The following is a 22399-nucleotide window of genomic DNA, read 5'->3' as shown; positions in this document are numbered from 1 at the left end:
TCTAAAGCCAATCCTGCTCCTACCCCAGACACTGCCCAGTTCCACAATGTGAGAGTTAAAACAGACAAGTAGCTTCCAATGGCAAGAACTAAACCCTCAGTGGGGGTCACAGTGACTCAGAATACCAGGGACCAGACTCAAAAATCGTCCATCCCCCCTTTTTCAGATGAGGAAATCAAGGCCAGGGAGGGAAGAGACTCACTGGAGGCTACAGCCTCAGGAAGCCCCGGGGTACGGAGCGCCATAGCTCGTGCAATCCCTGCACGGTTCACACTGCCTCGTGCCCTTTGTCCGTCTTGTCCCTTACCTGGTTCTCCCTTGCCTGCCCTGCTGGTGATGGTGTGACTGTGCAGCAGGGTCACCGCCCTCTTCACGGCCACCGACAGCTCTTCCTGGCACCATGACTTATCCAGGGCACATTCTGGCTTCAGCAGGCGCAGAGTCACGTGGCTCACCAAAGTTCCTGTGTCCAAGAGAAGGGACCCAGCAGGGGATGACCCTCGCAAAGACACAGAATCTGGCCCAGGTGCAAACCAGGGACCCAGGGCAGAGATGCTATGTCCCTCTGACTTAATAGTAATCAATTCTGCTCTTCCTAAGTATCCTCAACCTAATTTCTCATTTCATCTCCAGGACAGTGCCAAAGGGTAGGCAGGCCGGCAAGGAGATACCCTTCTGACACTAAGGAATTAAAAGTGCGCTGAGAGGAGGCATAAGCCACCCAAGGGTTATTCAGTTGGGAGTTATTCAGCTCTATCCATGTGGTCCTCCCACCTTCCATGCAACAGCACAGCCAGCCAGGTAATACTTCCGGCAGGTTCTATGTGTACTGCCTGACTCCAGCCTCACCCTGAAGGGAACATACCCCTCAGGCTCAAGGTATGTTCACCTTCAAGGTCATTAAACAACCCATAAAGCGAGGCCTCCACAATTCCCAGCCACCCCACTTGGTCTTTGTTTCTCCACAGCCAACAGAAAGCTAAAGGCCACAGAGACCTCTGGTCATCCACATGTGGCTGCTCAGGAGCTCTGGGCTACACAGACAGGCCACGTGGCACCAAACCATCCCACTGCCACTGAATTTCAAACTGCTACAGGGCTTCCCTGGTGGCGCAGTGGTTAAAAATCCTCCTGCCAATGCAGGGGACAGGGGTTCGAGCCCTGGTCTAGGGAGATCCCACATGCCGCAGAGCAAATAAGCCCATGCGCCACAACTACTGAAGCCCGCGCGTCTGGAGCCCTTGCTCTGCAACAAGAGAAAACACTACAATGAGAAGCCTGCGCACCGCAAAGAAGAGTAGACCCCACTTGCCACAACTAGAGAAAGCCCGCGCACAGCAACGAAGACCCAACGCAGCCAAAAATAAATAAATAAATAAGATAAATTTATTAAAAAAAAAAACACTGCTACAGAAAGATCACCGACTAGCATCTAAAAGTTGGTCCTCAGAATGAAGACTCAGCAGACATAAAATGGGAGAGAGGAGGCGGCACTGTGTGCTCCCAAGGATACGCTGCTTGAGATGCCTGAGGCTGTATCCATAGGAAAACAAGTCAGTAGCCTAGGTCACTGCGTGCCTCCCCACGAGCACTCGGGGGCATCTCTGTCCACCCCCATCCTGCCCCGGGGTCATGCCCACAGCCAGCCAACGAGGACTAACCCAAAGTCTTGAGCCTAGGGGTCATGACACAGGCAGCTAAGGACAGGAAAGGGTTCTTGATCCTGGGAGCAGCGAGGGGAGATTTCAACAAGGGCAGGAAAGAGTCGACCAGGACAGGGATGTACTGGGTCAGGCCGGACGGGTTCTTGGCCAGGATGGTGTCCAGCAGTCCTAGCGCCGCCTCCAGCTCATTGTCCAGCTGTAAGCAGAGTCACCCCAGAAGGCCAGTCAGCGGGGCCCTGCCCCAGGACAGCGAGGAGCAGGCGACCCAGCACTCTCGTGGCACAGGCGTGTGGTGGCAGCGACTGCTTACCTCCTGCAGCCGCCTCCGGATCTGCGCCTCCTTGTCCAGCTGGGCCTGCAGCATCTCCTTCTGTTTGCTGGTCAGCTGCACCTCCTCTTTTATGCCTTTCTTCTTCTTTATCTCCTGAAGGGAACAAGCAAAGCAAATCCATCTCCAGGGAAGGGAACTCCCTCCCTCCCACCAAGCAGGGCACGCTCAGCTCCCCAGTCAGCACCAGGACAGCTCTATGTCTGTGACCTGGCCCCCCAACCTGCCATGTGGCCTCCCCTACTCCCACAAGTCCACAGCCACCTGGTTTCTACAGAACAGAGAGAGCAGTAGAGAGGGGATTTCTTGCTGGATTCTCTACTAACAAACACAAGAAGGGCCTTTATACGTTAGAGAAAAGAAAAGTCCCTCCAGGTGCTGAAAAGGGTATTCTGGTAGCCATGCAGCTTCAGCCTCCCCTCCTGCCAGCCCGCCCTACAGACACTCTCTTCCAGTATAAGCTAAGGTCCTGCAAAGACCGAGAGCACTCATTCATTTGATAAGTCTTTACTTAGCACCTACATGGTGCCAGGCACTGTTCTAGATGCTGGGGAGACCGTGAGAAGAAGACCAAGTCTCTATCCTCACAGAGCTGACAGTCTAGTGGGTGCAGGTAGACCACGAACAGGGAAACAGATACATAAACAAGGTGACTTCAGATCATGACCAATGTTATGAAAGGAATAAATATGATGCATAGCAAATGAGAAAAGGCGCGGGGTCTACTCTGGATAGGGTGGGCAGAGGGGTCACCTCTCCGCAAAGGGGATATGTGGGCAGAGACGTGAAAGACAAGAAGAACCCAGCCTTTTAAAGACTGAGGGAAGACAAAAAACAAAAAACAAAAAACAAAAAACCGAGGGAGGAGCAAACAAAGGCTCTGAGACAGGAAAGAGCCCTGTGTGCTTTGCTCCTGTCAGAACCAGTTCTGTCACTGCCGAATAGAGCAATAAACCACGATGCCCCAGCGGCTACACTGTGCCAGGCCCTATGCCTACTATCAAGAGGACAGATAGGTCCCGGCCTTCCAGGAGCTGCGGGGACAGGCATGGAATCAAGCAACACCACTTAGCAGAGGAAATACATGAACTACTGCCAGCAGAGAGAAAAATTTGTTTTCCTTGAGTTGGGCGTAGAGAAAGCTACCTGAGAAAGGGCAGATAAAGAGTGTGGCAGGAGGACCCAGGATCAGTGGGGAGGTCGGAGGAGTGTGCCATGGGTCAGGATGACCCAAGAGACCCGCCTGAGGCCACCCCGTGTGTGAGGCCTCCATGTACCCACCTCCTTCAGCTCCAGCTCGATGATCTGCTCCTTGAAGGAGTAAGCTTTGTTCTCTCGCTTCATGTTGGCCTTTTTTATGCTGTCCTGCTGGGCACTGAAACACCAGAGCAGGTGATCAGCCAGGTTCAAAACAGCCACCAGGCCCTTCAGCCTCCCACCAGCCATAAAACCCCAGCTAGTTTTTAAGTCATATGCACCAGGAAAGTGCTGGATACTCTACATGCTCTTGTATCCCAGGCCTAAGTACTGTGCCTAGAACACAGCAAGCACTCCTCCAATCAACAGATAGATTGTTTCATTTACTCCTCACAAGACCCTACAAAGGACACATAGTCTCCATCTGACAGGCACTTCTCTGGTGGTCCAGTGGTTAAGAATCCACCTTCCAATGCAGGGGACGCAAATTCAATCCCTGGTTGGGGAACTAAGATCTCACATGCCACGGGGCAACTGAGCCCAAGCACTACAACTACTGAGCCCGCGCGCTCTAGAGCCCACGTGCCACAGCTAGAGAGAAGCCCGTGCGCGGCAACCAAGAGGGCGCGTGCTGCAGGGAAAGATCCCGCATGCTGCCACGAAAGATCCCGCGTGCTGCAACTAAGACCCGACGCAGCCAAATAAATTAATTAATTAAAAAAAAAAGGAAAGAGAAAAAAAGAAAACTAAGGCTTGGGGCTATTGAGCCCATGAGTGGGGGCTCACCTCTGGATGATGGATTTGTCGTACAGCTCCCCGGCAGGGGTCTGCATAATAGCAAACTCCTCCCGTGTCACCTGGCACAGCGCTGGGTTCTGCACGGAAGCGGTGATGGTGCTGATGAGCTGAGGGAGGACCCGGTCTGGGGACAGGATGGAGAGGGAGCCCATGGCATTCATGGAAGACTGCCAGACAAACACAGACATGGTCAGTGAGCGCCACAGCTGGCACTGGAGAGGGGTCCTGCCAGGCCTAAATGCCCCAGGCAATGGCTCCCCTTCTTCTTGACACTGCCTGCTCTTTCTGAGCACTGCCTACTGGAGTGGACAAGCATAGTGTGTGCCTGCCTTCTCAGCGAGCTGTACCTACCTGGTACTAGCACCCTGATTTGGGGGACACATTCCTCTCCCAATCTCAATCTCCGTGGTTCAGGTGGAGCTGACCCCACCCTCTCCAGAGGTGGGCACGTGACCCAGACCAGGATGGGCCTCAGGATAAGCACAAGACCCAAGTCAGGTCAAGCAGGGCAGTAAGACCCCATGCCAGCTGAAATGACTGGAAAATGCAAGCTTTTCCCACTGGAGCTGATGGGGGACAAGAAGCCTGGAATAGCTATCCTGCTACTAAAAAGGGGAGACTGAGAATGGAGCCCATACCGTGGAAAGCAGAGATGGGACACAGATGGATGAGACAGAGAGATGGACAGAGAGCAAGAGATACACCACCTACAAGGTCCTGAAGACACCTGAGTCCCTGTCCAGTCACATCCTGGGTCTTACCAGTTAGATGAGGGAACAAGCAAGTTCCCTATTGTGCTCAAACTAGTTTGCACTTTCTGCCACATGAAACCCAAGGGTTCAACCCATTTTTCATCACACCTTCACCTGTTTCTCTGAATCTCCCGTCTGGACTCTGACCTGAGACCAAAACCAGCTCACACGCCAATTACCTGGTTCAGGGGGCTCTGTGTGGTGATCCTGGGAATGATCTGATCCAGGTGCCTAGTAATGAAGGCTTCCGGATCGATCTTCATCCTGGCAAGAAGTGCTGGCCACAGGCCAGATTGCACAGCCACTGAAGGGAAGGGGAGCTCTTTGAGGCCTTCTGCCCGGCCTGCTCCTACAACACAGTCCCCGCCCCTCCAATACCCGCCCCAGGCACGCACCTAAGGACGGGTGGTGGGAGATGATCAGCATCTCCTGGGCCAGCTGTTCTGTGTTGGTGACATCACCTTCCAGCCCTGGCACCCCAGAGATGATGCACAGAGCCTCCTGCAGGACCCGCGGAGGCACGTAGGCCTTGCCCGCCTCAGTCACCTCCCCAGCATCGGTCACAAGAGCCTCTAAGGGCAGCACCTGTGGGGAGACAACACATGAGCCCCACTGCTCAGAGCCCCGTGCAGGCCTGGCACACAGGAGATGAAGATGCCAGGGAGGCAGCTGCCTCTCATTCATGTTGTTCTCTGGGCTCCCTGCTGGTGTGGATACTGACACCCAGTGCCCGGCACTGGGACCCACAGGTTATGAGATGGGCCTGGAAGGAAGCACCTAAAACAGCCCACAGGGGGAAAGAAGGCAACAGACACTGGTCCAGGGGACCTACCCTGAGACTGCAAGTCTGTCACTGGCCCACATCCCTCAAGCAAGCTTAGGGAAGGAGGGAAGCAGTGAAACAGGGCACAAAGAGCACTGAAACTAGGAGCTGGGTCTTGCAGGTCAACTCCCAGTTCTGCCACCCACTGGCTGGGGGACCCTGAGCAAGTCATTTCAGCTACCGGAACCCTGGACAACTCATACAAAATAAGCATAGTAAGCCTGTCAGCCTTTTAAAGGCATTGTGAAAAACTGAAAGGGACAATGGGTAGAAAACACTTTAAAAATTATAAAGTGCTTTAAAAATGAAGTGTTTTTTGGGCTTCCCTAGTGGTGCAGTGGTTGAGAGTCCGCCTGCCGATGCAGGGGACGCGGGCTCGTGCCCCGGTCCGGGAGGATCCCACATGACGCGGAGCGGCTGGGCCCGTGAGCCATGGCCGCTGGGCCTGCGCGTCCGGAGCCTGTGCTCCACAACGGGAGAGGCCACAGCAGTGAGAGGTCTGCATACCGCAAGAAAAAAAAAAAAAAAGAAGTGTTTTTCCATTACTCAAGAATAAAAAGGTTGAGCTACATGTCATAAAACATGGGAAGAAGAAAAGCATCTGAAAAGGAAAAGGAATTATATGAAACAAGGTGTTACCCAAACTCCAGGGCAGAAGATTCTGGCATCACACAGAGTCTGAGTGAGTGAGAACAGCCCAGGAGCAGTCTAGTTAAAATCCCACAGCATAAGCAGGGTCAGCTAAGGGGGTCTGAGAGCCCCAGTTCTGCAGCCCAGATGCCCTGACCTTGTGAGAACTGAGGACAGTCTTCAGCTCCTCCAGGAGTCCGTAGGCCAGCTTGAAGCCCCCGAGAGCAGAGAGCAGCTTCCGAACCGTCTGCTGGGCCTGCCTGCGCACATGCCAGGTGCGGCTCAGGAGCACCGCCACCAGAGCCCGATGGTACTGCCTGCAGCAGAGGGACAGGGCGTCCTGGGGTAAGGCCAGGTGTGGGGGTCTCCAAAGCCAGCCTTCCACCCCTCACACACCGCCACGTCTCAGGCTCCTATCAGGGTTTGTGTCATTTGGCCAAAGGGGAAAAGTAAACGAGCCCCACGTACTGAACTTTGTTGCCTGTGAGTCTGTGCGGATGGTCAAGGAAGAGTCTCTCTGTCAGATGCAGCACGGTACAGAGGGCTGGCGGGGGGGACAGAAACAGCACAAGTGTTTTTAAAATAGAGAACACATCCAGAAAGAACTGGGAAGAGCTGGAAAATGAACACCAAAATGTAAAGGGAAAGTTACAGTTCACTAGAATTTTTTTTAAGTTTTTATTTTATATTGGAGTATAGCTGATTAACAATGTTGTGTTAGTTTCAGGTGTACAGCAAAGTGATTCAGTTATACATATACATGTATCTAATGAATTTTCTTTTTTGCTAACTACACACGTGTATTCTTTTTTTAACATCTTTATTGGAGTATAATTTCTTTACAATGGTGCACTAGTTTCCGCTTTATAACAAAGTGAATCAGCTGTACATATATATATATCCCCGTATCTCCTCCCTCTTGTGTCTCCTCCCATACTCCCTATCCCACTGCTCTAGGTGGTCACAAAGCACCAAGCTGATCTCCCTGTGCTATGCGGCTGCCTCCCACTAGCTATCTATTTTACATTTGGTAGTGTATATTAAGTCCATGCCACTCTCTCACTTTGTCCCAGCTTACCGTTCCCCCTCCCCACTTCCTCAAGTCCATTCTCTACATCTGCGCCTTTATTCTTGTCCTGCCCCTAGGTTCTTCAGAACCATTTTTTTTTTTTTTTTTACATTCCATATATATGTGTTAGCATACGGTATTTGTTTTTCTCTGCCTGACTTACTTTACTCCGTATGACAGACTCTAGGTCCATCTACCTCACTGCAAATAACTCAATTTCGTTTCTGGTTATGGCTGAGTAACATTCCATCGTATATAATGTGCCACATCTTCTTTATCCATTCATCTGTTGATGGACACTTAGGTTGCTTCCACGTCCTGGCTATTGTAAACAGAGCTGCAATGAACATTGTGGTACATGACTCTTTTTGAATTATGGTTTTCTCAGGGTATATGCCCAGTAGTGGGATTGCTGGGTCGTGTGGTAGTTCTATTTTTAGTTTTTTAAGCAACCTCCATATTGTTCTCCGTAGGCACACGTGTATTTTGGAACAAGCAAAAGTATATTCAATATCCTGTGATAAACCATAACAGAATATGAAAAAGAATGTATATATACGTGTAACTGAATCACTTTGCTGTACAGTAGAAATTAACACATTGTAAATCCAACTATACTTCAATAAAATAATTTTTTTTAATTACTATGCAGTTCTAAAAAAGAATGAGAGTGCTCATTATATACTGACGTGAAATTATTTCCAAATCTAGACAGCACAATGCGTACAGTAGGAATATTAACACTTGTGTAAAAAAGGTAGAGAACTGATACATAAGGTTATTTATTGGTATAAATATAAAATATCAAAGATACACAAGAAGCTGATAAAATTGGTTCTCCACGGCCAGGGACACTGTGTGGCTAGAGATCAAAGCAAGGGTATAACTTTCAGTATAGACTCTCTTGGGTCTTTTTTTTTTTTTTTGTATTATGTGAATATATCTCCTATTCAAAAATTAGCGAAACATTTTTTAAACATCAGGAAGTGACTAACAGTTGTAGCTCATTAAGAGAATGTTGTGATTTGTCAGTCAAAAGGCTTTTCCAATCACCAATTAGCGGCAGATACTTCTAAGGCAACCTAGAATTTTAAACATACATTTAAAGATCAACTGTTCCTTCTCTGCCAAGATAGAAACCAGTAGTTCTTCTATCTCCTGGTGTGGGTGGAGCCAGCCACACTTCGCCAGAGCTTCTCAGCTGCCTCTCAGTGCACAAAAACCTCTACGACAGCACCAATTACCCAGTCAACTATAATTACACCTAATATCACAGCTCCACAACTATTAGAGTGCTGTCTCCACAAATCTCCCACTTCCCTCCCATTTCCCTAGCCTTCCACATCCCACAGGAGTACATTCATTCCCACAAAAGCTGAGCTGTTGGCCAGATCACTCTGCTCCAGGTTTTTGCTGAGCTGTCTGGTCAAAACAACAGGCAGTCAGAGAAGGATCCTCTCTGAAGACCCACCAGAGACTCAGCCCCAAACTCGACTTCAACTAAGGGGGTAGTGACTCACCATCCTCTGAAGCCATGAGCAGGAATTTGTCAGAAGTGAAAACCTGCTTCTTCTCATCCAAAATTAGCTGCCAGAAACTGCTCAGTTTGGCCTCTGCAAGAAACAAAAGGTCACTCTACCACACAGCCCCCCACATGCCAGGGCTAGTCCCCGCCATGCTGAAGCTGCGGGGGCTGGCTTTGCTGACAGACTCTCCGCTGTTGCAGCAGGCAGGAGTTCTCCCTCAGCGGGGGCGGGTCACTCCCAGGCTCACTGTCCTCCGGTTCCGAGAACTAACCGGTTCTTCAGGTGGCATTGCCTATATGAAAAGCTTTGGTGGTTCTCTGCAGCCCACAGGAGCCCAGATGAGCTGCTTCCCACCTGGAATTCCCACCTGTTCCAGGTGCCAGGCTGAACTACTTGAGGTCCACATGTGGTGCTTTCCCCGCCCTTCCCTCATTTGAACTCACGCTGGGCCAGCTAGTGAAAACCCTTCTAGCCCTCAGGGCCCTAGTTCAAATGCTCCCTCCTTCATGAAGCTTTTCCTGACACCCAACCCCTAAACTAAAAGAAATCCCTCCTTCAAAACTGCTCTTATGCCACATTTTGCCTTAAACAACAGATAACTTTTGCATATCCTCTCTCCCAGTAGAGTAAAGCAGCTTAAAATTTGCTGAAACAGGGTCACATTCTGCCTCCCCGCCACAGAAGTAGCCCAGTGCCTTGGTATATAGTCAGATGGCACACAATAATATATATGAAAAGAGCTGAACTCCATTTCTAACCACAGGAATAAGTTCAGCTATGTCCCCATGCAGAGTAGGATGTAGACTAAATAAGCACAGAATACCGTGTAGCCACAAAAAAAGGAAAGCTCTTTTTGTTGTACTGATTTTGGAATCTTTTCCAAGATGTGTTCAGTACGCAATATGGCATGTATAGTATGTCACCCAGCATGTTTCGGCAATTACACATTGATCATCTCTAGACACGAAACTGGATAATACTATCCAAGGAGGGAAACTTAGTGGCTGGAAGACAGGATGGCTAAGGCGAAGCTTTTAATGTTATACCCTATAAATGTATAACCAATTAAAAACAACGTCCCACTTATCATCTGCAGGGATGAGCCTCAGCGTTGCACTGTGCAGTGGGAGTGCAGCCAGGGGACTCTGTCACTGTCCTCCTTTGCCATGTTGCTCCAATGCTCCAGGACAGGGGCTTGTAGATAAAATTCATCCCTGCAGGTGACAAGTGGCCCTACGACTGCCCAGTGTGGTAAGTGGCCAAGCTAATCCTGTAAAATCCTAAATATCAAGGCACTCCTCCCAAGGACTCTGAAAGAGGCCCTTGTCTGCTAGCATCCTGGACATCTCTGGACTCTTACCAGCCTGTGAGTCAGCCATCGAAAGCTTTGAGAGCAGCAAGGCAGCAGCGACCCCTTCGGTGACTACGGGAACCTGAGTGCTTTGGGAGGCTGCCTTCTCCACTGTCTGGATGAGCAAGGGCAACAAGTCCAGGGCCTGCAACAGTGTGTCACCTGTGGAGATAGGACCAGCACCTTACAGAACACCCCAATCGCAAGGAGGCAAGATTACTTGAGAAAGGAGTTATTCACCCATGTCTGAATGGTTAACACCCTTCAGTTACCTTTCAAATATCTCAAATAAGTGGAAGTAAAATCTAGGACTTAAATCAAACTCTACAACCATAAAGCTAGAGCTAGAAGGGTCCTTACTAGTCCAATAGTCCAGGTATTCACTTGATGGATAAGGAAACAGACCAAGAGAGGTGAAGTGAGTTGCCCAAGGCCACACAGCTGGTTGAGGGAGAGCCAGGGCAAACCTCAAGTTGACTAATTTCTCTCTGGGGCTCTTCTCCCACACCAGACAACCTCCAGACCCAAATCCCAAAACCAGAACCAATCTGCTGACCTATGAACTAAACTCTGTTCAAAAAAAAAAAAAGTAGAGGGCTTCCCTGGTGGCACAGTGGTTGAGAGTCCGCCTGCCGATGCAGGGGACATGGATTCGTGCCCCGGTCCGGGAAGATCCCACATGCGGCGGAGCGGCTGGGCTCGTGAGCCATGACCACTGAGCCTGAGCGTCCGGAGACTGTGCTCCGCACGGGAGAGGCCACAACAGTGAGAGGCCTGTGCACCGCGCAAAAAAAAAAAAAAAAAAAAAAAAGTAGAAACCTACTAAAACTATAGCTAAACCCACGTATGTGTGTGTATGTATGTATGTATGTATAATTTATTTAGGCTGCACTGGGTCTTCATTGCAGTGCACAGGCTTAGTTGCAGTATGTGGGATCTTAGTTCCTCGACCAGGGATCAAATCCGGGCCCCCTGCATTGGGAGCATGGCGTCTTAACCACTGAACCACCAGGGAAGTCCCAACCCATGTTTTCTTAATTACTAAATTGGTATATAGAGTATTTCACAGTGAAACAAGTATTTCATTTGGATGATGCCATGAATTTGAATCCAAGAAATGTATATTTTAAAGGTTTATTTTATGATTGTTTTTAAAGTATTAAGCAGAAGCAGCTCAAGCTAAAGAGACTAGGTTAAACCAAGACTTGGCTATTTAGAACTCAATCTAAAATCAAGTTCAATCAGTGCAGCAAAACTGCAAACTGATACACAAGTACAGACACTGTACAGAAGGGGGTCACCTCTCTAGGGGCAGCTCTGGAGTCTCCTAAACATTTTTTTTTTTTTTTTTTTTTTTTTTTTTTGCGGTACGCAGGTCTCTCACTGTTGTGGCCTCTCCCGTTGCGGAGCACAGCCTCCGGACACGCAGGCTCAGCGGCCATGGCTCACGGGCCCAGCCGCTCCGCGGCATGTGGGATCTTCCCGCACCGGGGCACGAACCCGTGTCCCCTGCATCGGCAGGCGGACTCTCAACCACTGCGCCACCAGGGAAGCCCGTCCTAAACATTTTTTTAAACCCAGTCATCATAAGTTTAAACTTTAAGTGAAATATGAGCCCATCTCAGAGGTGGACATCAATATTAGAGATTTTTGCTTTGGGGATCAAGCTCCTACAGATTTGAAGTTTCCCCTCGCTGTGCTTGGGAAGGAGGTAGATGCTCAGGCCCAAATGACAGGTTTGTTAGCACTGAAGCGAGGGCAGTTGTTGTTTCTAATAGGTCCAGTGTAAAGATTATATAATTTACACCTTATAAATCAGTCTTATCAGAATCATTTCTCCATGATTTCAGAAAACAGAGTGACAGGTTCTGGTTGTGGCTCCTCTCTGAATAAAGCTTTGTATTCTGAAGGTCTGATAAGGAGGAGAAGCCAGAAACTGTTGTGAAGACTGGGCTCTGGTTCTAGGCTTTATGGATGACTAAGCTAGATGCTCCCAGTGGCTCAGGAGGAAATGATGCAAAAAAAGCTGGACCGAAAGGGAAAGCCTGGAACGGTGATGACGCCCTGAAGATCACCTCGATCACCTCTGTGAGGGAAGCATCTCACCTCGGAAGCAGACCAACATGCACTGCAGATAGGCATGCCTCACTGCAGAGGTGGAGGTTTTAAGGCTGAAGGCTTTCTTGAACCATTCAGTGAGCTTCTTGGGCACTTCTGTGGAGAACCGGTTACACCAGAGAGCCAGGACAGAGGTGGCGTGCACCAAGGTGCCTTCGTGAACTAGGGCAAGAAGCAGAAGTCCAGTCAGCCCTATGTCTTAGACCCACATCACATCACTGCCAGTTGCATGCGAAAGCAAGTAGGAGTAAAGGGAGAGGAAGCAGTGATGCTTCAGGGAGAGGAAGCAGGGCCCTCAGAAGGGGTTCATGGCAGGCTCCAACTGTGAAAACCGGGGGTCAAGGATGGGTCCAGGCTGCACCCTCACCATGGTGCACAATTACCTTCTTGCTGGAGGAAGGGGATGAACAGCTCAGCCACGGTCCCACTCAGGACTTGACTGGAAGGCCCGGCCACCACGTGATGACTGACACTCCCGATCCCTGGAAGGCAGGGGATTCCCTGCTCAGCCCCTCATCAGCACAAAACTGCCAACACACCAGTCCTCCTGTCACTGCCCACCTCCCCAGCAGCCATGCCTCTCCTCTGGCCATGACTGACCCCCCACTCAATCCCCCATCAGACGTCCTGCCTTTTACGGAAGACTGGGATGTCCAAAACTGTCAGAGGTGTCAAGATCCAACGGACTCACCTTACCTAACAGTTACGTTACACTACTACTACTACACTTCCTACTACCCGTAGAGAAATTCTGTACCTGAGAGGACGCTCATCTTCTGGGCTACAATAGTTAGTTTTCCTTCCGAGCCTGAGAGGAGAGATAGCAAAGATTCAAAATTCACATCTGCCACATTTCCCAAGGGGGTGAATAAGGTAGTCATGTGTGTGACATCAAGATACAGTTTCTGATTCCAGAAGCAGCCTTTCTATCATGTAGCTGGGCTTAACATCACATGTACTGGCTTTTTTTTTTTTTTCTAACTAAAGAAATAAATAATATGTTCTTGCAGAAAATGTGACAAATAGAAAAAATATAAAAGCAACATCTAGGGGCTTCCCTGGTGGCGCAGTGGTTGGGAGTCCACCTGCCGTTGCAGGGGACATGGGTTCGTGCCCCGGTCTGGGAGGATCCCACATGCCGCGGAGCGGCTGGGCCCGTGAGCCATGGCCGCTGGGCCTGCGCGTCCGGAGCCTGTGCTCCGCAACGGGAGAGGCCACAGCAGTGAGAGGCCCGCGTACCAAAAAAAAAAAAAAAAAAAAAAAAAGCAACATCTAAAAATCACCCATGTTCCCACTACCTAAAATATTATTAACATTTTGGTGTATTTCCCTCTATTTTTTCCCCCTATGCAAACGACAATGCCTATGCTTAAAACTGAGATCACCCCCATCCACACTGATCTGCACATGCTTCTTTCTGTTCATTCTTGACACAAGCAAACTCAGAGCACCAAGCCCCGAACAGGTCCCGGTGCCCAAGGAATGCCAGAGGCCACACCTTGGCCATCTGCATGCCCGGGAAGGACTTGCCCACCTCCGAGGATAGCAAACAGGTGCCTGGCCAGGGCTTCCATCGCCGAGGAGTCACTGCACTGGCGGACCAGGTTCTGCAGCGCCAGCACGGCTTCATCCATCAGGCGGGGGCTGTTGGACTTCAGCTGGCCTGGACACGGAGAGCCCCAACTCAGAAGCTGCTGAGAGCTGGGTAGCCAGGCTCTCATCTTTGTCTTCCCTGCTCCCAACTCTTCAATCCTGGCTCTGTGTTCCCATTATAAAGGATCTCAGGAAAGAAACTACACAACTGTAGTTTATTTCTAAACTGAGCTGTCTCCTACCCCTTTTTGTACAATAGGGATAAGTACAACCGAAGCCCAAGGTGCCATTCCAGGGGCTGGAGAGGGGTTGGGACACTCACCAGCCAGTCCTTTCACGATGTCCAGGGCATAATGGCTGAGATCGAGAGTCACTGATGCCAACAGACTGGAGATAGCTGAGGGGGACAGAAAGCACGCATCATGTTGGCCTCCAGGGGAAATGCCCGTTTCTGCCTGACTCCCCAGCCAATGCTCAGGCCTGCTGTGTAGACACATAGGACATGACCACTCTTCATCTCTGTATGGTCACATGGTGGTCACACCTTTGTCCCACAGCTCTGCTGTAAAGCTGTATACTGCCCCATCCCAATCAGCAAAAAACTGCCCCTCCGACATTCCACCCACACCTCTTACCAAGATAAAAAGAGACAGAGACTCAACTCTCATATCCTATGGTTTCAAGTGCCACCTCCACACCAAGGTCAAACTGTCTAGAGCAGAGGTTCTTAACCTGGTTTCCGGAAGGTTCTTAGACCTCTAAAAATGTATGCAGTATTTTAAGTGGGTATACTTTTGTGCATTCTTCCAGCAAGAGGGCCCATTACTTTCAACATACTCTCAAAAGGGTCCCTGATCTCTCTCCCAAGGGCCCAATGAGGTAAACAGTGAATACATCTCCCCCCGCCCCAAGCACTTCCTGCTGCCAAGTAGTGGGGACCCGGCTTATCAGGCAACTTCATCTCCCTCCCCCCATCCTGTCTGGCAGGAACCTACTTTCAAGAACATTCTCTGGACTCCTCAGTAAGGACTTCTGTATGGTGGGCAATATCAGATCCTTAAACTCTGAGTGGGACATGTATCGGAGCAGAGGGGCACAGTTATCCTACAAAGAGAAAGGGGTCAGGCACCCAGCCTTCGTGGGAACAGACCAAGAATAAAGGATGGTTCTGAATCACAGAATTTAAAATGGGATTTAGCTTGCCCAGGTGAGTAAGGGCCACCTCACACTCACCAACAGATACTTCTGAGGCTTTACTTTGCTCATCAAGATGTTCTTCACATAAAAATCCAGCAGGGCACTCTAGGGAATACAGAGACCTGGTTAGACCCTGACGTTCTGAGATCCCTCTTGTGGGACTGCTTCTAAAAAATACCAATCAGTGCCCCAAATGTCATGGTGTCAAGCATGAAGATCCCAGTGATCACTCCATTCCCCATCTAAAAGCCTTCCACAGCTTTCCATGGCTCCTAGGAGCAAGTCCAAGTCCTTGGCATGGCTCACAGGCCTACCTGCTACCCTCTTTCACCCAGACACCCACGTGCCCCTCCAACCGCACTTTGCCTCCTCTACATTCCTGCCCACATGCTGCTTTCTCTGCCCAAAATGCCCTTCCTCCCCTCTTGACCTTGTTAACGCCTATTCACCCTTTAAGTTCCTTCATTAGAGATGTGTTCCCTGACCCACAGCCTAAGACAAGTCCCAACCAGAGTATCACAGCCTCTTGCGCTTTTCCTTTGCAGCGTGTCTCACAGAGATAATGAGATGACGATATGTCTAACGGCAGCCTCCTCAGATTCAGTCCCGCCCGGGAAGGGATCACAGCTCCCTCACGCACTGCTGCATCCCCAACACCTGGCACAGAGCTTGGCACAAGGCAGATGCTCAGTGTGGGTGAATAAATGACTGCATGAACAGGCAAATCATCATCCCGTTAACTATGGCAGGATCCATCCCAAGCCACAACTGGAGGGGAAACTTTCCAGCTCCTCAAAGTTCATATATCACCATGAAAGGCCGGGGTCTCAGGTGAGAAAACCAACAAACTTCAGATAAGGCCAGCAGCTGGGGGCCACCAGGGCAAAACAAGCTCCCCCTCCTTCCCTCCAGAGAGTCCACTTGCCTTGTGCCGATTGACCACGTCCATCTCCTTGTGGCTCGTGCAGAACTGCACCAGCAGCCCCAGCATAGCTGCATAGTTCTGGTTGGGTTCTAGGCTGAGAATGGCTGACAAGTATTGTTCCACCAGTCCCGGGTTCTGAAGAGGAATGGGTAAAGCAGGTGTATCAGACGGCAGTGGAGGTGGTACGGAAGAAGAAATGACCGCCACCCTGCTGCCTCCTGTCACCTCTTTCCATAGTTTGGTGAGCTTCTTCACAGCACCATCCACGGCGTGCTTGTGGGAGCCGCCTAGCACCTCCAGCAGGAGCAGGCACTGCACCTCTACCTGCAGGGACAGGGAGGCTCAGGTCCGGACGTAAAATGGGAGCGGAGATCCCATGGCCCTCATAGCCTGCCCAAGACCTTCGTCAGGCCCGCCAGAACCTGAGGTCATCTCCGCCAGGCCTCTCCCACTCAATTCCAGCCAGATCCTCTTCCCTCCACCCCCTGCCCCCCGCCACTTAACCCTGTCCTGGATTTACATCTGTTCACTCAAGCACTTCTTAATAAGTATTTGTTGAGCACCTACTATGAGTCGGACAATGAAAACACCTGGAGAATAAGACAGACACGGTCCTTGCTTTCATGCACCTCATAGTCCAGAGGGAGAAAAAGATACTAAACAAATAAACACAAATGAATACATAATTCCAGGAAGGTTAAGTGCCATGTGGGAAAAGGATAAGCATTCTGTTTCATATATTTCTTCATCTGCCTTGACTATTCCTTCATTAATTCTACAAGCAATGAACGCTGATGAAGTGGCAGGCACTATGCTAGGCACTGTGGATACAGAAGTGAACACTGATATGCTGATCCTGCCTGCAGGGGGGCCCACTATCCAACCCAGAGTGAAGCACCTAATAGGTGCTCAATTAAAAAGCTTCACAGGGCTTCCCTGGTGGCGCAGTGGTTGAGAGTCCGCCTGCCGATGCAGGGGACACAGGTCCGTGCCCTGGTCCGGGAAGATCCTACATGCCGCGGAGCGGCTGGGCCCGTGAGCCATGGCCGCTGAGCCTGCACATCCGGAGCCTGTTCCCCGCAACGGGAGAGGCCACAACAGTGAGAGGCCCGCGTACCGCAAAAAAAAAAAAAAAAAAAAGCCTCACAGAGACTGTATGTGCCACGAACACCCAAGGTCACTGGTGAGCAGTGGACTGCCACCCTGAGAAAAAAGGCATGCTTAAGAAGTCTGCCAAATTCCATTTGCATGTGTACAAAATGGCAGATGTACAAAGTTATTCATGGCAACAATTTTTTATAACAAAAGACTATAACAACATAAGTGGTCATAAACAGGGAACTAGTTATATCTATACCGTGGTACATCCACTCAAAGGATTAGTAAATAGTCATAAAGAATGAGAAACTCTACATAATACTCTGGAACAAATCTAAATCCAGTTAAGGAAAAAAACACAAGGCAAAAGAAAAAAGTTTGTATGCTACCACTTGTATAAAAAGGTCTATTTAGTCATATACACAGAGAATACCTCTACTACATAAGAAACTAGTAATAGAGGGGGACCGAGATGGCTAGGGAAGGGGTGGGAAGGAAACTGGTATATCATTCTACACCTGTTGAATACTGAACCTTTTTTAAAAAATTATTATTAAAATAGCTTTTTAAGCTTGCTGATATCACATTCAGAACTATATTGCTGTTCTTTCTTCCTGGAACGTTCTAACCCATAATCTGGGCATGGTTTTTTCTTTCATATCCTTCAGGTCCCTGCTCAAATGGTACCTCCTCCAAAGGCCTTCCTCCCACCATCACCGTCCACCCACTCTCTCTATCCTCCTGCCTGCTTTTCTGCTGCACGACTCTACACCTTGTCATTTATATGTGGACCTGTTTGTGTCCACCCTCTCCCCACAACTGAAAGCTATGAGAAAGTAAGGTCCTCTCACCTGTCCCCTGTTTCAGCCTCAGCTCCTCGAACAGCACCTGACACGCAGGGGGCCCTCAACAAATACTTAAGGGACTGAATGAACTACTCCTATGTGTATAGTCAACATCAGCAATGAGCAAAGGAAAAACCCAGATTCAAGACACAGAAACCACCACCACGGTTTCAAGTTCCTGATGCATCCTGTCCCATAAACACAACTCCGGGGTTGACCCGTCCCCCTCACTAACCCACACTGACTTACCTTGGATAACGGTTATAAGAATTCATTGGAGACATGCTAGTGAGGGAGCCCATGATAAACCATCTTACAAGAAGGCCTTTTGGTAACAATGGAACCCACACTCCGAAGGTGGTTTTCCAGCATATCCACTACCTGTGAGGTTTCAGTGTTCTTATCCTTCCATCAACTGCTGATGGCCAATCTATGGTCATCCCCAGAAGTATGCTGGATAAGCTCCCAGGGATGAGGCCTCAATAAGTCTTACAAGCTGGCTGTGTCAGGCAGAGGCTCACTCCTCATTTACCTGCACAGCCCTCTGTAAGTTTCTACAGCCCTTTCACACCTCTTCTGAGCCCATCTCCATGGCAACTCTTTGAGGCGGATGGGTGAGTGGTACTTTTCCCCATTTTTGCAGCAATGGGAAATGGGCTCCGAAATTAGGTATCTGGCCAAATCTCATGGCCAAGAGTCAAATCCATACCAAGATCCTCAGACTCCTTTTTTGTTAAACCGTAAGACCATCCCTCTTGCCCTCCACTAAGCATATCTAGACATTCAAAAGAATCTCCCAACCTGGCCTATTGGGCCATCTCTGGTTAGCAGACATGCTGAAAGGCAAGATAGGGAATGTGGAAGGAGCAGGCATAGAACGGGAGGAAAGAATTGGTATTTTCTGGGTTACTTGTTTTCTGCCTATCTTCCCCATTCTGGCCTGTCACGTCTTTCTCACATGCCATGAAGGCAGGGACCACGTTTCTCTTGCTCATCACTGTATTCCCAGGGCCTAGCACCATGCCTGACCCAGGAAAGCTCAAAGATATTTGATAAATAGACGAATGTTATTATGCTGCACTCATGCCCATCCACCAAAGTCACACACCTCAGGGTAACTCAAAGTGCCTGGTCACCCAGCACTAAGAGCACTGGCCAGAGAAGGTGCTTAAACATGTCCCAACTCTGTGCAAAGAGCTGACCGGCACGACTGCAAAGACCCGGGGAACCTACCAGTTTGCTCCAGATGTCTCCTTGCCGCTTGGCTCTCGAGGGAAAGACAATGCGCACCAGTAGGCAGGTCCAGGACAGGGCCAGCAAGGCAGCCGAGCCACTGCTCTTACTGAAAGGGGAGGGGAGGGGAGGGATGAGGTCAGAGCAGCAGCCTCCATCTTGAGGACGAATGCTCATCGCAAGGCCTTGCCTGCTATGCAAGACCCTCCACTGACCTAACTGGAACCGGAAACTTGTTCCCCACAAATCATCTGTGACAACTCAGGACAAGGAGTGCCGAACTCCCACCTCTTAGCACTCACAACTATAAATCAAAAGGATGGTTTCCTCCATTCAGTGCCTAGTGGGCATTTGGTTTCTCCTTAAAATGGCCTTACTTCCACTGGTTTCCCAACCCTGTTCCTCAGGAAAGTGGTTTCTCCGCTGGGCCTGACATCTTGGCTTCTCCGTCCATACAGAAGGCAGATTGCCAGCACCCCTCAGAGTTGCAAAGGGGAAAGGGGCAGGCATGTTCACGCCTGCTCATCTGCACCGGCTTCTCACGAGTAGGACTCCACCAACCCCCAGTGGGCCGCCACCTTTACCTCTTACCTGGGGACACCTGCTTTGGAGCCAATGCCTGAAGACTGCAGAGAGTGCAGAAGGTTCTTAGCAGTGGCTTCTGGCTGGGCCTCAGCCAACTGCTGGATTGCTGCCTGCAGAGCCCTGCGTGAGGCTGCATCTCTAGGAGGAGGAAAGAAGGGGAAGGTGAACATGTGGACTCGAGGCAGGGGTGGGGGGCTTAGGCCAAGCCTGGTCTTTCTCAGGAAAATTAGACTGCACTGTATTCCAGTGGGTCATAGATGATGGGATTAGGAAGTAACTGGATAAATCTACCTCATCTGAGAGTTCTGGAAGCATCTAATAAGGGCAAATGAGCCTTTAGGGAACACTTACTATAGGCCTCAAACTAGGCCAAGTGCTTTTACACACATGACCAGTGCCAGCATAGAGACTGAGCACTCAACGTGGCAAGCAACGTTCCAAGAACCTGACTCTTACTGACAACCACCTATGAGGTAGGTAAAAGCAACATCCCTGTTCTGCAGATGAGGAAACTGAGGCACAGAGAGGTTCAGTAACTTGTGCAGGACCCAGGCAGTCTGGCTCCAAAGCCTGGGCTCTAACCACTACCCTATACCACATTTCTGCACAAACTGCTCTGGACACTGGGCCTTTGATCGGGACTCACCTGTATCGATGCAGAGTCAAGCAGAATAATTTGCAGAGGCCTTTCACTGCTCCCTCTGGCAGATCTAAAACCAAAGATTACACAGGGGTTAATAAAATAAAATCTACTTCCTGGGCATCTGCTCGAGCCAGGCATTCTGCTGACATGACCTCTGCCCACTGGACACTCCCCGGGCGTTTGAGATAGAGTTCCCAACAGGAAAAAGTAATGACAAAATAGGACTCTAAAGAAACATCTAGCACGGGAAGGCTCTCGGACAAACATCTGTTAAATGAATGAAACTAAGGCAAGACAAGTGCCCTCGAAATTTAACATGCTTTCGAGTGGAGGTGCTAGAGTACAGGAAATGTTCTGCTTCTTGATCCGGGTGCTGGTTACATGGCTGTGTTTAGTTTGTGATAATTCAGCGACCTGTTCACTTATGATATGTGTACTTTTCTTTATGTACATTCTAATAATTGGTTTTAAAACATAGGACAAAACTTAAGTACTATGAGGGATCAGAAAAGAGAAGAACACCTATAACAGAGAGGTTTCTGAAGATTTTAAGGACACAGAAGCTTGGCCTAACAGATGAGTAGGCTGTGGACAAACGGAAAGAGGGGCCTGCATGCAGAGTGGTGTTAACAACATGAGCAGAAGTGCACGGGATAAGAAGGCACAATGCCTGTGCAGGGCGCGTGAGGAGGAGGAGGAATAACAACACCCGACACTTAACCAGTGCTCATGAGGCACCAGGCCCTGCTCTAAGCATTTTATATACATTAACTCAATTCCTGTAAGGTGGGTACTGCAATTGAGCTCATTTTTAAGATGAAGAAACCAAGGCATGAAAAACCAAGCACGCCAGCTGAGTGAAAGAGAAACTAGTGAAACAATAGTGCTCAATAACGGAGAGCCAACCTGTGACAGGTTCTGCATGCCAGACTGAAGCCCACAGACAAAGAGGGGAGGGTGTGACGGGGGAAATGTACGCTGAGTGTCAGACTGACCAGCGTGGGAGGCACCGAGAGCAGGAGGCCCACAAAGGGCTTGCACAGGGCCTCACACTTCAGGCACCCGAACGATGGGGGCATGGGGAATGAAGGAGGGGCGGGCACCCAGCTCCCCCAGGGCCCTGAGCCTGGTATTGGTCCATCTGATTTGAGGCTACCTCAGTAACGGAGGAAAAGAGTGACTGGAGCCAGGAACAGGTTGTGGCTAAGAGAACAGTAGTAATAACAGCTAATAGACACTGGGCGTTGACCATAGCCAGGCACCGAGTCAAGCACCGTCCCCATGTGTTCTCATTCACTCCTCACTCCCAGGAGACAGGCTCACAGGTTAAGTAACCTGAACCGGGTCCCACAGCCTGTAAGCGGCAGAGCCATGGCTAGAACGCAGAGCCCTTCACCTCTGACTCTGCACTAGACGCCTGTGACTGGAAAGAACAGGCACAGCAGACACCGCCTCAGAGTCTCAGGCTTCAAGTACAGCGAGGCAGAACTGCGGAGAGCATCAGAGGCCTCAGGGCCAGACTGGGCTGAGCCAGGCCGACCATCCGCATCGACAGCTCTGAGGAAGACTTCAACTCCTCGCCCTGGCAGAAAACACTTTGCACCACTGCACCACCTCTGATGAACTCTCCTGGTGACCTGCTTGCTACCCTAACAAAAGGAGAGGCCAGAAGAGTTACCACTATGCAATGACTCCTCCTTAGACTCAAAATCAGGAAATTGAGAATTAACAATTTCATATGGGAGGTTAACTTCCCCCAATCAACTTGTATATCAAAGACTACTAAACATTTTACAAACGTAATTCACCCTGAATTGTAGAATTTCAGGGTGACTGAAGAATAGAATCACCCTGAAAAGGCCCTGAGTAGTTCATAAACTTCACCCACATATGTCGAACTCCTTACTCCACAAAATGGGGAAAAGTGTAGTATTCAGCTGTTACTTAGCAGGGAGTCCAGCTAGCATCTATCACATGGCAGCCTTTTCTAACTAGAACTCTGTTCAGAAGTGACCAGAAAGACT

The 22399-nt window shown here is 49.7% G+C and overlaps 1 protein-coding gene across 1 annotated transcript in view; it reads right to left on the bottom strand.

Moving 5' to 3' along the window:
• The window catches only part of GCN1 (GCN1 activator of EIF2AK4), a gene marked incomplete at its 5' end in the record, with an annotated part of 57218 nt that overhangs the window by 28627 nt on the left and 6192 nt on the right, over positions 1-22399 (bottom strand). Inside the window, 23 exons of the mRNA XM_082853506.1 lie at positions 308-463; positions 1662-1860; positions 1975-2088; positions 3274-3367; positions 3976-4154; positions 4919-5043; positions 5135-5324; positions 6350-6509; positions 6661-6736; positions 8782-8874; positions 10148-10300; positions 12245-12418; positions 12640-12738; positions 13014-13064; positions 13791-13919; positions 14172-14246; positions 14845-14953; positions 15083-15151; positions 15972-16106; positions 16197-16295; positions 19148-19256; positions 19739-19870; positions 20379-20442. Coding sequence (XP_082709632.1) covers positions 308-463; positions 1662-1860; positions 1975-2088; positions 3274-3367; positions 3976-4154; positions 4919-5043; positions 5135-5324; positions 6350-6509; positions 6661-6736; positions 8782-8874; positions 10148-10300; positions 12245-12418; positions 12640-12738; positions 13014-13064; positions 13791-13919; positions 14172-14246; positions 14845-14953; positions 15083-15151; positions 15972-16106; positions 16197-16295; positions 19148-19256; positions 19739-19870; positions 20379-20442 — 2784 coding nt within the window. The remainder of the gene's footprint in view (positions 1-307; positions 464-1661; positions 1861-1974; positions 2089-3273; positions 3368-3975; positions 4155-4918; positions 5044-5134; positions 5325-6349; positions 6510-6660; positions 6737-8781; positions 8875-10147; positions 10301-12244; positions 12419-12639; positions 12739-13013; positions 13065-13790; positions 13920-14171; positions 14247-14844; positions 14954-15082; positions 15152-15971; positions 16107-16196; positions 16296-19147; positions 19257-19738; positions 19871-20378; positions 20443-22399) is intronic.

Source organism: Leucopleurus acutus, assembly GCF_964270905.1.
Source record: "Leucopleurus acutus genome assembly, chromosome: 13".
Taxonomy (NCBI): domain Eukaryota; kingdom Metazoa; phylum Chordata; class Mammalia; order Artiodactyla; family Delphinidae; genus Leucopleurus; species Leucopleurus acutus.
The sequence above is the reverse complement of the archived record's forward strand: the minus strand, read 5'-3'. Positions and strand labels throughout refer to the sequence as shown.